This window comes from Apaloderma vittatum, unplaced genomic scaffold, assembly GCF_000703405.1.
Source record: "Apaloderma vittatum isolate BGI_N311 unplaced genomic scaffold, ASM70340v1 scaffold7718, whole genome shotgun sequence".
Lineage (NCBI taxonomy): Eukaryota > Metazoa > Chordata > Aves > Trogoniformes > Trogonidae > Apaloderma > Apaloderma vittatum.
This window is the reverse complement of record NW_009731191.1, coordinates 29405-47348: the sequence shown is the minus strand read 5'-3', so window position 1 is coordinate 47348 and position 17944 is coordinate 29405. Positions and strand designations below refer to the sequence as shown.

Below are 17944 nucleotides of genomic sequence, written 5' to 3'. Positions count from 1 at the left end.
AGATTTTAAAGTAGACTTAATACGTATTTATGTGCACATTTTCACATTTGATACTTAAGAGCAGACCAGCTTTACTGACAAACTTTAAAGCACCAGCACAAAACAGCACAGAGATCTGTGACTGTATGACGAGAGGCTGCAAACGCTGCAGCTCATCCACAGAAAACACACGATGTTTATACAACATGTAAACACAGCCTTAACCTAGTGCTACTACCTGAGGTTGTACCTGTGTGATGGGCTGACCCTGGCTGGACGCTAGGTGTCCACCACAGCCGCTCTATCACTCCCCTTCTGCAGCTGGACAAGTGGAGAAAAATATAATGAAAGGCTTATGGGTCGAGGTAAGGACAGGGAGATCACTCCATAACTACTGTTCACAGGCAAAACAGACTTGACTTGGGAAAAACTAATTTAATTTATTGCCAATTAAAACAGAGTAGGGTAATGAAAAAATTGTAATCTTAAAACACCTTTCCCTCCACCCCTCCCTTCTTCCTCAGCTTAACTTTACTCCCTATTTTTCTCTTCCTCCTCCTCCCTCAGCAACACAAGGGAATGGGGGTTGCAGTTAGTTGATCATTCAGTGTCTCTGCCACTCCTCTCTCCTCAAACTCTCTCCCCGCTCCAGCATGGGGTCTCTCCCACAGGAGACAGTCTTTCATAAACTTCTCCAATGCGAGTCCTTCCCATGGGCTGCAGCTCATCACGAACCTCTCCAGCGTGGGTCCCTTCCATGGGGGAACAGACTGCTCCAGTGTGGGTTCCCCACAGGGCCACAAGTCCTGCCAGCAAACCTGCTCCAGCGTGTGCTCCTCTCTCTCCACGGGTCCACAGGTCCTGCCAGGAGCCTGCTCCAGCACCGTCTCTCCATGGGGTCAGAGCCTCCTTTGGGCATTCACATGCTCTGCTGCAGGGTCCTCCACAGGCTGCAGGGGGACATCTGCACCACCACTAACCTCCATGGGCTGCACCATGGAGGCTGCAGGGTAACCTCTGCTCCAGTGCCTGGAGCACCATCTCCCCCTCCTTCTTCTTTACTGACCTTGGTGTCTGCAGGGCTGTTTCTCCCACATATTTTCACTCCTTTCTCCAAGTTGCTGTTGTGCAGCAGTTTTTTCACCTTCTTAAACATGTGCTACCAGCATTGTTGACAGGCTCAGCCTTGGCTAGCCGTGGGTCCATCTCGGAGCTGGCTGGCATTGGCCCTGTTACATGTAGGGGAAGCTTCGAGCAGCTTCTCACAGAAGCCACCCCTGTAGCCTCTCCCACTACTAAAATCTGTCCATGCAAACCCAGTACAACCCACTGGGAATGATTACTAAGGATCATTTTCTCTTCCAAGTACTAGGATTTCTTCTCTTTCTGTCTAGGCTTGGTTATTACTTTATTAATAAAAATCAACTCATAATAACTGGAGTGTATTCTATACTACTTCTGTAACATTGCTACATACAGTATTGTACTTTATGTTTACACTATACATAAAAACTACTTTAAAATAAATGTTACAGCAACGTAAGTCAGCACGGAGGGGTAGGGAAATTGTCACATCCTCCCTCTCCCCAATTGTTTTCCTTATGTCTATGAAGGAAATTAGAAGATAGGTATACTGGCTAATTTTGGATCTCCAAGCTTAGATAGTTGACCATTTCCAGCTTTACGTATTGTGGTGGTTGTGTTCCTCCAACAGAAGACTCAAAGTAGGATCATGACTTAGGTACTGAATCACCCCGTGGTTTTGCATCTCTTACTCAAACTGACAGGGCAGTGTACTGAACACCATTTGGTTAGCCATCAGATATTTTGATCCCATTCATCACTCCAAGGACATAACACTGATCCACCAGTGCCATTTCTTGCAGTTACAGTTTCATTTCATCGCTCTTCCTCTTTCCTATTTTTGCAATTCAGTCTCTTTGCAGGCACTAATATCTGTGTGTCTACGTTATCCACATTCTCCAAGACCATATTTTCTTCCTCTACTGTGCATGTTTTGTGTGTCACTTCCCCAGTGCTATATAAAACAATGCAACTTGTTACATGATTGTAATAAACTTGCTAACCCAGTTCCCAGAGCTCGTTCTACAATTTCAAATACCTAGACCAAGCTGCTGTTTGAAAGTAAAGAAGTTGTTCCCTCAGCTGCGGAACTAATGAAGTTCATTTGCTCTGGATTTGTATCCTATATGCTATCTCTTTCCTCACCATAGTTAATCCAAGACCATTTCCTTATGTCATCCGTAACCTCACTTCCCTTACAGAGTATTTTAATTTCTTCTTTTCACCTCTTTATCTCATACTTGCTCATAAAGGAAGGAGTAGCTCATAACTAATCACCATCTAAGCACTACTAAGCAGACCAAAGAAAACATAAAAATAAATTCCTGTCAAAATTCATCTCCTTCCAGACAATGATTTTTAGAAGCTTGTAGTATTTGTGAGATTTTCACTCCTCTGTCAAATCTGGTTGAAATAAGCCTATAGCTCTTCCGTGAACCTTACTAAAAGTCAACCAACTGAACAAATTTGTCCTGCTCTTTTTCAACAAAGTATCTATACCAGATCTTAGTGTGTATAAAATTCAATACTGCTCCAAATGTGGGTTAATACTCCTTTGTGGACACTGCGGTATCTACATCCAACAGGAACTGTTAAGGAAAAGGGAATTTTCCTTGATGTAAAGACACATAGAAATTTTGATTAAAAAATATGCCTAAGTTTCAAAAAAACATGTTCATAACATGATCATGATCATTTATTTGTCCAAATAAATTCTACAATGTATGCAATGCACTTGTAGGAAGAAAAAGACTAACAGCAAAGAACAAGTTTAATTCAGATAATCCTAAAGTATGGTCTTTTATATGTTAGTAATTCTCACCATCTGCTGCTGCTGCTTGCAAATATGATCTTTAGATGAAATGATACAACAAGTAACTTTACTTCAGTTCAACGAGCTTTCATACCAGCCCCTGCAAAAGCTGGCCCCAGCAAAGGGAAGAGAGCCACACAAACACAGACCGCGTAAAGCCTCCAACTTGCTCTGAAAGGCAGCTTCTGTACGTGAATTATGTTCTCCCACGACAGGAAAGTGTTGTATAACAACCCTGCTGCAACAACACAAAACAAAACAGGCAGTGACTGTGCAGCTCCGTTAATAAATTAGCCTTGCTAATAAACCACACGAGGAAGGAAGTTCTAGGGGGTTCTTCGCACATCATGCAAAGTTGAAATCCCCAGTGAAATGGTATCTGCTGGTAAGGGAGTAAACAAGAAAAGGGGCTGAGAGATGAGGTCAGTACCAAGGTCAATGTTCAGGATACCAGTGAGGAAAAGCTTGCAGCAAATCAAGGCTAGGGGAAAAAAAACACTCCACATTTATCTTAGCTATTCTAACAGGGGAGTTATAACACACTCCTTGTGTGTCAAATAATTTTGTTTCATGTATTCAGATCACTACCCTAAACATTTAGGGCAACTTTTATTAAAATGAGTCAAAATTTTAATTCACTTAAATGGGAACATCATCAAGACTTTAATTTGCTTGGAAGCTGTTACATCTTTATTATTGACAATTTAAGCTCATGGAACCCATTCTCAGTCTCTCTGAAGTTGCACTGATTGTTTTTGCTTTCTTTCAGCTGCTCACTCCAGAGGCACCAAATAGCAACCCAGCAGCTTTTTATAAATGTTTTCTAATTATTATTGTTACCCATAAATGTGTTTCCCATTTCAGTGTATAAATAGCAAACTGATTATTTACAGCACTTGCTCCTGCTGAGCACTAGTTTATCTGTCAGAGAGGTGAGACAAATAACAGGGCTATAATTTGTAATAATAAAACCTACACATCATTTCTCTTTTTCTAGGAATAAAAGATACAGTTTCTGCACTTCTACCATTTTCTATATGATTCCTGTTCCCCTTAAAGGAAGGGTTCCATTCTCAGTACAATGAAAGAGGTCCTCAAGATAAATGGTATTTTAAAAAAGAGTAGAATATTCACTGAAAGTCACGTGCAAAGGATTGCTCTTTTTTTGCAACAATGAAATTACACCTCTATCCTCTCTTTGTGGATCCTGTCAAGTAATCTGCATTTTTCTCGCCTTGCTCAGGCTGGTGTGATGAGCAGCTGTGCGCCATGATGGACAATGCAAACTGACACTGGAGATGAGGCACTGCTACGGGCAATTTGACATGAGAGATCTTACTCTTTCTGCTTCAGAGCCAAGCAGAACAGAACATCTCAGTGCACAGGATAGTTTTCTGTAACTGACACAGATCTGAATCGTATTGCAGCAACGTATCAGATTCAAGAGGGATCTATTCTGGTAAACACAGCAGCCAGGAAGAATGAATACTCCTCGCTATAGGATGTATGATTAGTTACCGCAACGCGTTATATATCCAAAGACTCATTTCTAGACAGCAGACAGTTATCACGAAAGGCCTGTACACATTGTTCTGAAGTGTCATTAAGTATTCTTGGCTGATAATCTTTCTCTCTCTGCTTTTCCTCTCCTTTTCATTTTTTCCCTGCTGAGACATGCTAAGATTTGGTTTAGAATGCATTCTTCCTCCCTGGTCATGCATGCATGGCATGCACAAGCAGAAAGATTATGACCAAGAGGAAAGCACCCTGAAATGTTTATCACAACAATTCAACAAGCAAAAGCTGTACAGTTGTGGCAATTTTGTGCATTTTCTCTGCCCTCTCTCCCGATCCAAGGCAACAGACAGAAAACGAAAACATTTCCTGTCTTCCTACAAATGATATTTATTTTCAGATTTTAAAACCAATCAGAGAAAACAGAATAATGTCAATAGCTAGTCAAGGTCAACTCTGTGTGCTGATCTCAGTTGTAGTTTTCCTTGATTACTGAAGCAATCCGGTGCAGCAACAAGGGTTTACAGGAGCTTGCTGAACATACAGCAGAGCACAATGATGCTGCCTGGCCCATACAGTCAATTATTAATTCCTTTAAAGTTCTGCAAATTTAAGAAGCTTCATTTATGCATTTTAACTGCATTTAGATGATCAGCATAAGCAGAGGGTCTCCTAAATTCTTCCTTGCTTTTCTTACACATACAAGCTTTACTGACGGCTTTTAGAATAAAAGTCTCATTTTTCACCTTGACACGCAGTGCAAACTAGCAAGGATATATTCTGAATAGCTTCTGCTGGTCTACATTTTATGTGTGAAGATAGCATTGCTGAAAGAACAGAAAAACAGTCTTGCTGTATCAACATAATACACGAACATTCTTTGAAATGTCTGGCTTTCCAAAAGTGATACCTACTGTTGTGTAATGCAAAGTCATTTTGCTAGTACTGTAGTACTCTCCTCTGCAAGTCTCTGATCACTAAGAGCTGGGATATTACACCCGAGGAGGTATTGCTGTACGCTTGCCCTGTTCTAACACTGCTCCCTGCTACCATCTGCTGTGGCCCTCTGTTGGAGACATGACATGAGGCTTCATAAATCTTTCAAATAGCTTCTTACGGTTGTTATTATCCTTGCTCTATCTATACATTGAATTAGAAAGTTATAGAAGGACACAATAAACACTAAATGTGCAAACTATCCCACTCACACTGTGCTACATATTCTTAAGTATCTGTCAAATCTGAGCATGGATTCCCATTACATTGTAAGTGAAAAATTAAGTGTGGACAAAGTCTCCTCAGGAAGACTGTTCTATCTGATATCCCCATGAAGGTGAATATTAGTTTCAGTTGTGTCATTTTATATTTTCAAGAAAATCATATACTTTTTTTATATGAATTCAATCTTTTAAAGGTGCAATTCTGAAGCAGAATCACAGAACTGCTAGCTGGGAAAAGACCTTTAAGATCATCAAGTCCAACCACTAATCCACTGCTGAGAAGTCCTCAAATAAACCACACCCCTAAGCGCCACATCTACACTACTCTTAAAGAACTCCAGGGATGGGGACTCCACCACCGCCCTACGCAACCCATTCCAACGTCTGGTAACACTTTCAGTAAAGAAATTCTTCCTCATATCCCATCTAAACCTCCCTTGGTGCAACTTGAGGCCTTTTCCTCGTGTCCTACCGCTTGTTACTTGCGACAAGAGACCAACTCCCCCCACCTTGCTACAACCTCCTTTCAGGTAGTTGTAGAGAACAATAAGGTCTCCTCTCAGCCTCCTTTTCTCCAGGCTAAACAACCCCAGTTCCCTCAGCTTCCTCCTAAGATTTGTTCTCAATACAACCAGGCAGTCCAGGCTGGGGATCAGAAATGCTGTGCGAAGACTGTCATTCAGGAAACTGCGCAAGTCTGCTCTACACATGTAGGCTTAATGAATTAGACAGAGAGACAGCCAGTCTTTCTTGGTCCCACACACTTTATTCTAAAGACATTCTATAAGCCAGCTTCGGATGACTTAATTGCCTTTAGTCAAGTCATTTATTACCATTCGAAGTAGTGTAGTTTCAGTACAACTTGGTACTAGATTCAAGTTCCAGACCAAATTATTGAGTCCTCACAGGAGCTCACAACGAGGAATGGTTTCCACTTCACCTGTGCCTAACAAAGTATACTCTTAAATCCCCCCAAAGTAAATGTAAATAAAGCTGGATGGACACTTGGTGTATGTTTGGTTTTTCCTCCCCACAAAGGGTGACACTAAAGGATTAGAGATCAAATGCAGCCAATTTAAATTCAGTTTTTGTATCTTGAGTGGATGAAGATAATGTATGAAAGAAAAGTTCTGAACTAACCTGATAATAAGCCCTTCAGCTCGTTCATAAATCAAACTCAATTCAGTATAGATTACATTTTAATGAATTATACTCCCAGCTCTCACAGACCTTCCATGATTTTAGAATGCCCAGTTGCCTTATGTCATTTTGAAAATCTGAGTCTACAAGGTAAAAAACGTCTTTGTGAGTTAACAGATTCCTCCAAGATGAGGCACTGGTCCCAGATACTTATTTATTAGTGTCTAGATGGAAGCTTCCTTCAGCTTCATTTTGCTGCCCTAACACAACATTTTTTTTTTCCTCTCTGCCTGTTGGACAAAAGTGAGATATATTGAAACAACGCCTAGCCACTTTTAGCTCTGAAAAGCAAATATATTAACCAACATAGACTGAGAAAAAAGTTAAATGAGGAAGTGTTATGAGAGAGAGCATTGCCTGCTGCTTTTAGGGAGGCACAATCAAAAGGGTATGGCTTTACCACCTTCCACAGCCAGAAGTCACTGGAATACCATTATCAGACATCTTAGCAAAATTTGGCCACCTGTGAGGGCTTTGGATAAATCCCATTCACCAACCTTTTACTGACTGAATAAAAACCACCACCCCAGAAATACTGAATCTGACAAAACCTCAGGCCTATCTGCCTTATAATTTCTTTTCTTAAACTAAACTAAAGACTCCACAGAGAAGTAGTCCTTTAACAACAGTAGCTTCATCTCAGCAGCATGCCTGACAGTACAAGTTTTACCAACTGTAATGAAATACATAGCACACATATTTCCACTAAAACCTATACAAAATAAAAACTGGAGTCTCCCTGTAGCTCTCAGGGAGAGCCTCATCCAGAAGATGACTTCAAACCTGCCTCTCTGCTAGATAGATGGGAGGTCACTGCCATTTTGCCATTACAGTCTATAGAAATTATAAAGGAGAGGGATTTAGCAGAAGTAATTAATTTTGGACGCTTGAGTGCTGCAAACTGCACCCACACACAAAAGGCTTCCATCCATCAACGCCTCCAGTGGGTCAAAAATTATCACCTCACTCGGCGTTTCTCCACTCACACACAAGCTCTTTAAGAAGGAGCCACCCTTTTTTATACTTAAGGAAAGCCACATGCAGGAAGGACGTGACTTACTGACCGTAACACAGCTGGAAAGCAGCAGAGCCAGGAAGGGCGGACACCACACCCTCACTATGTGCAACCCAGAGGAAGACTCTGTTAACTAGTCAGGCACGGTCAGAGAAATAAAATATGACTAGCTGATGGGAAGAGTGGCATGCAACATGCCGTCTGCTTGCATAAGTCTGCAAGAAGTTCGATGGAGATGCTTGAGCAGCCAGGCTGGGCTGAAGGCAAGTGATAAAGTGTGCCCTGATGCTGCCTGCAAAGAGTCTTGGTTTTACAACTGCAGCGGTGCCGTAACATGTTGTCCTGCCAGTAGAGCCCATGTAAAAGCTACTCTCTGAATTGGGGAAGTGAGTTAGCCATGTTTCAAGTGTTAGGTTGAACTCTGAAGAGGTATCATGAAAGTTAATGTCAGGGTAGCTCTTACACAATAGATACTGGTTGTACTAATTTCAGGTCTTCCAGAGAGGACTACTGGTTAACATTTAGCCAGGGAAAAAATATGTTATATCTCATTTACAGCTGAATCATTGGAACCAGAAAAGCAGACTGGGGGTGGGAGGAGATTTGACAAACGTCCATGTTACCAGATAGCCTAAATTGCCTTTGCTATCTGAGAACAATATTCTTCAGCTCTTTTTGTGAAGGATGCCACAGAATGACGACAGCGATGAATGTTGGTAGGAAGCAAGGAGGTTTTGTGAGGGTTTTTAGTTGCTTTTTTACCAAAATTCAATCTTGCAAGTACTACTGCTGTCCCATTGCTTGTGTAAAGTAAATCATTTTTTATACCACATACAGTGCTGTAATCTATGTAAACAGCTGTCAAGGCATTACTGAGAGTGATTTTATTCATTTCATAAAACTCTCATCAGAATAATATGTGAGCAACAAAACAACAAAATATAAAGGCTCAAGCATCCATTTTAGCTTCATGCAGCCTCTTTGGAGCCTGAAGCTTTGTTTTGGCTTTGCTATCCTCCATCTAACTATATCCAAAACACTTTCATACCGGCAGCATCCACCAGCAACATTATTAGCTCAGGGTTCTGTCATACACAGGCAAACTTCCGTCCACTGATAGAAAAGTTGTGCAGCTATGCTAACATTAACTACCACAAATATTTTGTAAACATCAAGACCAGGCAGGTAGTTCACTGGGAGTGAGAGATTTGTCCTAAATTAATAAAAAGTATTGTCTAGCCTCATAGGTTCATGGCTTTCAAAGAGAATAAGACACTAAACATACAATAAACAAAATATTTGTAGATGTTCCGTCTGGTGAATCTACACATTACAGAAGGCTTCAGGCTACAGAAATCTCATATTTTAGAAATCTCATAGCTTACTATTGCAGGCTGACTCCAAATTGCTGGGTAGGTAGAGGCGGCCGTGGTGGAGGAACCTTAACCACAGGTGGCAGTTTTCCCTTTTGTTTCCTCCGAAGATTTTCATCATGTCTGCAAAAACCAAGAAATCATTTATTTTCTGTGCACCATAGTTGACCAACTATGTATGTGAATAACTACCAGTACTGCTCACGATGTTCACCTCTTGACAATAGTATATATGGTGTAGGTCTTACAGAATGTGCATTTAATTTAAGCGTTAAGGAAATTCTTAAGTAGTATTTGTGGTAGACTACTTAAGCAAGACATAGAAGAGCTCTTTTGCTTGAGCCAACAAAGCATAGTAATAAATGTGTCCAAAAACTAGAAACACACTGTAATTTAACAGCAAAATTCAAACCTATTTGCTACTCAAAATATAACTCCCCTTTCTTTGGCAACCATGCAATCCAATTTATAACCTTAGAGCTACAAAGTATTTTCTGTTATTCCATATTTACACAAAAGGTGTGTAAAAACCCACTAGGCATCAATAACAGTCATAATCAAAGCTTCCAGTTACTTTCATTCAGCAGTGACACAAAATCACTTCCTGTCAGTACATCAAAGCATTTCCATGTAAAGCGGTGTCGAAAAGACTGTTATTGATACTAACACTGGCACTTGGCAATTCCAGCCCTACGCATTTCTTTTTCTTCTCCTCTCTCGCTCCCTCTCCAATACTCCTAACACACATACTCGCACAATGTAAAAGCAATGGACCTGCTAACAACAGATGCATCCATGAAGTTTAAAATCAATCAACACTTTGATGACTAGGAACGCTCTTAGCAAAAGGAAGTCACTTAACCTGCTACACTTTGCAAGTAAAGAGGTCAGATTGTATTTTTGTCCATGAACATTACGTGATACTCGTAAGCAGTAATGACATATGGATGGGTTTTGCTAACACTCACAGAAAGGCTGCAGTTATGCTAAGAAAATGCTCCACAGCTGAGATGGAGGTGTTCCAAATCTGTAGAAAACCTTACAGCGTTGTTTTCTCTAAACACCTGACCCTCTTCATCATGTCTTTGATGACAATGCAGCTCTCAGAATAAATCCAGGAAAGCACAAACAGGCAAATTAAGACTTTTAATCATGAAAAGAAAAGGATTAGAATCTGCTTGGAATATAGTGAACAGGATGCAACTCTACCTGAGAAGAGGTGAGAGAACATATTTTAAACTTGTCACTTACCGAATAACTTCCTGAGGGATATTTAGCTGGTCATATTTGAGATGCTCTCTCAGGTCACTTAAATAGTTCAAGTAGGTGATTTTTTTCCCAAACTTATGGCTAGGAAAAAACATCACAAAGAAGTATAAAAATCAGCACGGGAGGAACATTTACAAAGGGTTTAGTTTCTATTACAAAAATGTAAGTGCTGATGCAACTCAAAATTAGACTGTAATTGAAGCAGCAGGAGACATAAGATGTATTTCATTTCATATGATCAAACATATACAGTGCATGCCTGAGAGTCTGATTTGAATAAAAATAACTGACTTCCATCTGAATGTTTTGTGATTTGCATAGATATGAAAAACACTCCTTCAAAAGCCACTGTGAAACACGTTTCACACAGCACTAGAAAGCTCACTAAAAGAATTGTTAACTTTGGAGAAAATGTTACATGGACAACAGAATAACATGCTTGTGTAGTTTTTGTATTACTCCCTGCTAAAAGACAAAAAAATGGGGCTGTAGACACAAACTATGGAGCAGTGAGAGGAGAGATTTTTCAAAGTGTGGATAGCATGTACTCTGGAAACATTGGGCCATCAGCTTTACCTATTTTGAAAAGGGCTGGATAAGTTCTAGGAAACATGCTGACTAATAAGGTTTTTCTATGAGTTGTGCAAAACAGCCTTCCAAATTCGAAGCACCAAGTACCACTAGTTAGGGTCTTGAGTTTCAGCCAGAATATACTACTTTACAGGCTGAGGTGTTCAAACAAGGTTCAGTAACATTTATACAAATGGTCTGAAACAATTTCGTATTTTTCCACAACATAAAATATCTGTACCATGATAAAGTGTCAAGCAAAATAATAGGTGTTCATGAGAAAAAGCATGCTTTGCTGCAAAATTGGAGAAAAATTCTCTCGTGTTAATGAATTTAACCCTAAATCGTCAAATACATATACACACACTCCCTCTAGTGGGAGATGGTATAAATGTAAGTCGAGCCTTTTAGAAGTTTTTAACGGAAATGAGCTAAATTTTGGAACCAGGCAAGCGATTTTGGGACACTGATGGATATCAGTCTGTCCGTGAACAACTCAGAGCTCTTCGGTGTGCCTTTTATCAAAAACAGTCTGCAATTTCAACATCTTATCTACGTGACTGGCTAGCACAGAACTCTAACTAATCACCTCTGCTAATACAGGATGTTACAGAATACATTTGTAATTAGTGTTGTGGGTAATTAGGAATTATTGTTGTTCCTTAAAAATGCCACATCACCACCACCTAAACGTATACTATTTTGATAACACATGGGTGGCTTCTGTTAGCTCACACAGAAATGTGCTCTTCTTACAGAATTTTTTTTTCTCAGTTTGGTAAAAATAAATTTCACTTAACGTGTTACCTTCCTGCTCATCTCTTTTGGGACTAGAAAGGAAATAAAATAATTTCTGGAGCTTGAAAATTTCCAAGTATTTACATTTTCTTAAATACTTTCAAATACAAGTATGCTAAAATACTTATTACTTTTGTTTTTCATTCTAATAATTCTGTAATTCGTCCAGTTTTTGGCAAACACATTGTTCACCTGAAATCACTTAGACCATGTACTAACAGATACTAAGGTACTCATAGACCTCTGAAAAATAAATCTACATTTCTTGTTAATGAAATTTATTTCACATGTGTTATTTTTATCTACAAATGACTCCAGGCTATAATTTAGCAAAGCTAAGGAAAGAGGATTGTTCTCTCTTCTTTTTGTGAACTTTGGTTTAATGTTCACACATTAAAAGTAAAGTAAGTAAAAGTATGATCTGCTACGATAAGATTATTCTAATCTGGAAGGAAGAGGTACTGTGAACAGATTTTAAATTGTACTAGTCTACTAAATTAACAATGTTAATAAGTTTTAGCCTTCAAATAGAGTATAATTTAGGCAAACTGTACGTGGACACTCTCACACTTAAGTTTTAAAATTTACCCTTGCATTTATCCTTACTTGATAAACCAAAACTTGAGTCAACCTAAAGCACAAATGCATGTTGAGTATTTGGCAGTTAAACCATTTTAATGAGTAGAGAGGTTTTTTCCTAGCTTCAGCTAATTCTTGCCTTCTGGCAAGACCTTTTCAGAGTTTACTCATACTTTCAATTCTTTTGTCAGTCCCAGCACACAAATAGCTTTGTTTCTGTTGGTCACGTATTTTAACAACAGAGAGGAGAGTACTACTAAATTAGACTCAAAACGAGTATCCAGGTAGACAGTGGTATAAGTTGAGTACAAATAGGAACAGTCAATGCTGATGAAAGCAAGGTGTTCAGAAGGTTAAGATCACGATGAATCCAAGATGACAAACCCTGGTTTGAATTTTTTATGCTAGATATGAATGCTTAAGCTTATCAGGATCACCCATGTTCACATTCAAAGTAAACAAGGATTTAATTGCCAGGGTATCATACTGTTTCAAGAAAAAAAAAAATTCATCTTATTTACACAAATGTAGTAAAGTCCAGGTCAAATAAGTATTTGGAACAGGTATCCATAAACTTTTCTTTTGTAAGAATTAGGAGCCAATTATTACTCTAAGTTAAATAGCATGGCTGTTGTCCAGCTATGCCTGGAGCTTGCCTGGAGCTATCCGCAATGAGGTCTCATCTGTCTCCAAGAAAGAAGTTTGTTTCACCTGAGTGCTGAAATGCCCATCAAGAGTTTTTCTGGGTTTATTGTTTTGGTTTTTCTTCCAGAAAGCACTGCACACCCATCTTACAACAAACGAGGAAGAAAAAAAAAAACCATCCCCATTCCTCAGGCATCTGTCATACTTCTGTCACCATTGCTCTATGTCCTGGATCTCTGGTCTTTATTTTGCTGCCAGATAAACTAAAGTTCTATAGTTAATCTTTTTTTCAAGAATGGCATATTCTGGAATGATTTTTAGCTGTGATTAAATTTTTATTTTCACATGCTTCTTACATGTTCTGATCTGTCTAGAAATTAAACCTCCCCTTTCTAATTAATTACCTTCCTACCAGTGAGAAATTGTATCAACTGCATGCTACTATAATGGACATTTTTAGTTGTTTCATTATGGTTTCTCAAGATAAGCTGTTTTCATCCTTCAGCCCTGAGGACGTTCATAACAATCTGCAAAATGTTAGAATTACTTTGAAAGTTACAGAAGTTCAGGAGCAGAAACTAAGAAAGCCCAGCTATTCTAGCACTTAGCAATATCCACCCACTGTTGACAGTTCCTTGCAGATAGCATCAGTTTTTACCATGCAAAGGAAAAGAATATACCAGTAAAATATATCCACCTTCACCATTATAACCTCAATCTCAAATTGTTATGGGCACTTCAGGGCTTATGCATTAACTCTGAACACACAAGTACTATCATTCCTATTCATCTCAGCTCTTGAGATCAGACTGAAGGTTAACCATTCATTATTCACTTTATTGCACCACCCAGTAACTCCAGTCACAGACCCAGTTCTATTGTGCTAAGTGCTGTCAAACAGGACAAAAAAGTCGTCCATGGTCTGAGGAATAACTATGTCATAAAGTTCTATTTGCTTTAACGTACCAGTAAAACTAATATGAATTGAGACTCTCTTTTCTTAGAACTCTACCGTACTATTCATACCGAAGTTTAAGCTCACCTTACTCATTAGTTCAAGACAGTTTAAATGGGTATTGTGGTGTTACCTGACATATTTTACCTCAAGCCTTTTTAAAAGCAACTTAATAAAGAACAAATCATCCTTAAACCAAACAGAAAGATGTGTTAAATAAACTGCCAAGTACCTTATAAGAGGTTTAAAGATGTTCCACAGAATTTTTATGAAGTTGGTTGGATGTACAACATAGAGTGCTTTAAGATTTTTCTTATACCTAGGAAAAGAAAATGGAATTGTTAGAAGACTGCTGAATATCATAGATGGAAGAACTGAATAGCTACAACTGAATAGAAGTATTATTACAGGAACATTATACAGCATTCCTTTCAAATACATTTATAAGACCTAACTCAGAAGAAATGAAATGCAAAATGAAAAAACCTTATTTTAAAAAATGGTCAGTTCTGATAATACAATGGTCGGCCAACACTATTACATTCCTAACCAATGTCTGTTGTCAAGGGGACAGAAGGGAAATTAGGCAACTTGAAAAAATTATTAAGAAGAGAACAAAGAGTCTACTAAAAGATCTGTGATATAAAAAATTGCTTTCCTTCATCTCCCTTTATTTTCTACTTACAGGAGTTTCATGTGGAGAAAATTCCTAATTTTGCAGATGTAAAATTTATAGCTCGTCTTTCCTGTTTACCACTACTTTTGTCTTGTTTTGCTCGTAACTACTAAAGATGGAGCCAACTGCATGTGGGTTTATATTGGATGGTCCCCTTTGTATGAAACAGAAAAAGCTTTCTCCATTGTAGTTTTGCTTGATTCTACAGTATAACATCATAATACAAAAGCAGTAGATTCTAATAGGCTGAAACTGAAACAATGCTGGACAGAAAGACTTTGCTCTTGTTTAGTGTTATTGCAAAATGAAATTGAGAAATGCATAATGAAATATCCTGCATTTATATACAAATTGTTGCTTATTACTCTGCCAAGTTTGCTTCCCAGTAGGGAGTGCCCCTCCCAAGAGCTCACCACTTATTGTTGGAAAACAATGATTGTTGAAAAAAATAACTGTGAACTCCTAAGAAAAACCTACTTGTTATGGTGGTAGGAGCAGGAAAAGGGACCAACTTAGCAATTACAACAGTTCTTCTCTTAAGGTTTTAATTGGACTCATATATCTCTGAATGAAAAAAGCATTGTTTTCACAAAGCCATTATACACAAACAACTATCCCTGTGCAATTGCAGCACTGTGGATAAGTCCCAGAATCGACAATAAAAACTAACAAGCAAAACACCTGAGTTGCTTTATTGAAGCTTCCATTTTAGGTTTGGTTTGTACCTTAAAGCAATGGACATAAGGTGCTCCTTCTGCAGAATTTTACATACTTCATAGTTTCCTAGATTACAATTAAATGCCCAAAAGACTTTACTGAGCCTCTGCTGCAAAACCTTCAACGTTAAGACCTATTCTTTTGAAACTATCTGTGTTGAACATTTGCTTCCACAATGCTAGCTAATTACTGTTGTGCTTTGTACTCTCCTATGTCCTCCCTTTCATGTGACTCCAAAACACACACATGGAGGAAGTCTGAAAGGTGCTATTTTGGGTTTTTTCTCTGGCTAGTACAGCTGAACATACATGTTAGGCCGTGCATAGTGCTTTGAGCCAAGTTCCAGCTCTGAGTGCATGGTTTTGCCCAGCTGCTTTGGCTTCTCTGTTCGTCTTTGGTTCTCCTGCTTTCTGGGGCAGGGTGGTGGAATGGAGAGAAGAGATTTTTGGCATAAATTAGAATCATATTGTGCATCTGTAGGCATGGCAGAAAGCATTGCCCCTCTACTGCCTCTCTGTGTACAGCAACTGTAAATTTGGCTTGGGACTCTCCCAGAAAGAAAATATTATGATGCTTTATTTCCAGGAATTGTTGGTGCACAGCAAAAAGCAGTATTGTAGTCCAAATCTCTTGCTAAAGACAAAATATAAGAGATCCTTTGCCTTTCTTCTCCCTTACCCAGCCCCAGAGAGAACAGATACCTTGTACTAACCATATTCAGAGACCTACTAGCAAAAATAAGCTTTCTGTGTCTGTTGCTGAGTAGAGAGCAGTATCTCATGAAAGCAGTTAGAGTCTTCAGATGATGGCTTCCCACTGCTGTTCTGACGGCTGCTATGCACAACCTCATCTTCTTGCTTAGTGGGTTTTAGAGTTCCAGGAGTTATTGGGTGAGATTCAAAGGAATGTGAGCTCTTGCACTAGATGACCGAAAGGTATTGTGCACATCTCAACTTCAATTTTCATCAGGAATGAGGACTGTTCCCAGTCTAGTCCAGAAACACCCAACGATTTTCTTCACAATATGGGGTTTTTTTTAGATTAGCTTCTTGTTCCAGCCTCCAAATTGAAAAAATCAGACATGTATGATCCATTCCCCCGCAACACATAACCCCACACCCACCCACCAGGAAAGATCTGTATTTTTGCTGTCACTTATGTTGCCTTCTTGAGGCCAACTTGCAAGCAAGTAAAAGACTAATTGATTTCAATATGAAGTTTCAGCTTCACTGCTAAGTGTGTGCTTTCAGAGAATAAACATCAGAACTTTAGTTTCCACTACTAAAATGCTATTTATCTAAGAGCTTTGGCCTTAGCATGACATGAAGTCATGAGCCATTGCTCCTCCAGGTACATACGAGCACAGTGGTCCTTTCGGGGCTTTACACGTAGCAACCAACAAACACTGCACGGCCTACCAGATACGGACTGTCAGAATATAATCTTTCCTTTTTTTGTACACGACTTAGCCTTGAGATAGTCAAAGGTTCAAACATAACTGTGAGATAATCAAGAACGATGTCACATACGGTGTCACAGGTATATTGTTGAACACTGTGCAGAAAAGGCAACAGCTCTTGGTTTCGTTCCCAAGGCCTTTTACAACTTTGGGTAACAACTGCAGCACCCAGGCCATCCCTTTGCACTGCACAGAATAAACAAGAGAACCAACAGCACAGATATCATTAAAAGAATTGGCAAAGGCAAAATGAACTGAGTTTGCTGTGGTAGATGGGGAAAGACCCATCTACTCCATGGGAATCAGTTACAGACATTACACAACCCAAAGAGTAAATCAAATATTTTGGAGACGTACTTCCTGTCAAATTCTTTGTAGGCTGTTTGTAACCATTTCAGAGATGGTTTATTCAGACTCTTCAGGCCATAGTGAAAGTAGACAACCGTATAATCATTCTCTACATACTGGTCCAGAGTATACTTTAAGTACCTGAGGAGAAAGATAACACTTTAGTTTTACGACAGTTTACTGAACGACTTAAAAATAGCTGTAACTGGGGAAGAAAATGTGCCATTTTAGCACAGAATGCTAGTGACTGCATGTTCGTGATTGCTTCAATGTATTTATCTAGCAAGTTCATTCTGCTTTAGTGGCAGTGTTGCCAACAATTCCACATCCTTGCAAAACCTGAAATTTGAAAGAATGCATTTAGTTACAAAAGCTATGGCACTCATGAATCATTACAAGATGAAGACAGTAAGAGATTGTATTTTCCAATAATTTTTTTAAAAGATGTATTTTCACTGACAGCAACTCTTATTTTGCTTTCTTTTCATCTTTGTAAACTTCGTTTTGGCCAAGTGAACAATATCATTTTGACTTTTCAAAATAATAAAGAATAAATCTTGTCTTTTCCTGTTAATTTAAATTTTTTTAAATACTTGAAAAAACCATTAGCCCTAACTTCTGCCAATTACAACTTGCTACTCTAAACTGTTTTCTCGAATATATTTGCCTTTCCCTTGTTTGTATTGTGTGGACTGCACTAACAGATCATTTCCCTTAAAACTCATTTAAA

General features: G+C 39.0%; 1 protein-coding gene across 1 annotated transcript in view; it reads right to left on the bottom strand.

Annotated features, from left to right (window-relative positions):
• Positions 1 to 17944, bottom strand: part of LOC104278197 (rho GTPase-activating protein 8-like) — a 56449-nt gene that overhangs the window by 24419 nt on the left and 14086 nt on the right. Inside the window, exons 4-7 of the mRNA XM_009875102.1 lie at positions 17224 to 17355; positions 14247 to 14333; positions 10450 to 10548; positions 9211 to 9321 (exon numbers count right to left, since the gene is read on the bottom strand). Of these exons, the coding sequence (XP_009873404.1) occupies positions 9211 to 9321; positions 10450 to 10548; positions 14247 to 14333; positions 17224 to 17355 (429 nt within the window). The remainder of the gene's footprint in view (positions 1 to 9210; positions 9322 to 10449; positions 10549 to 14246; positions 14334 to 17223; positions 17356 to 17944) is intronic.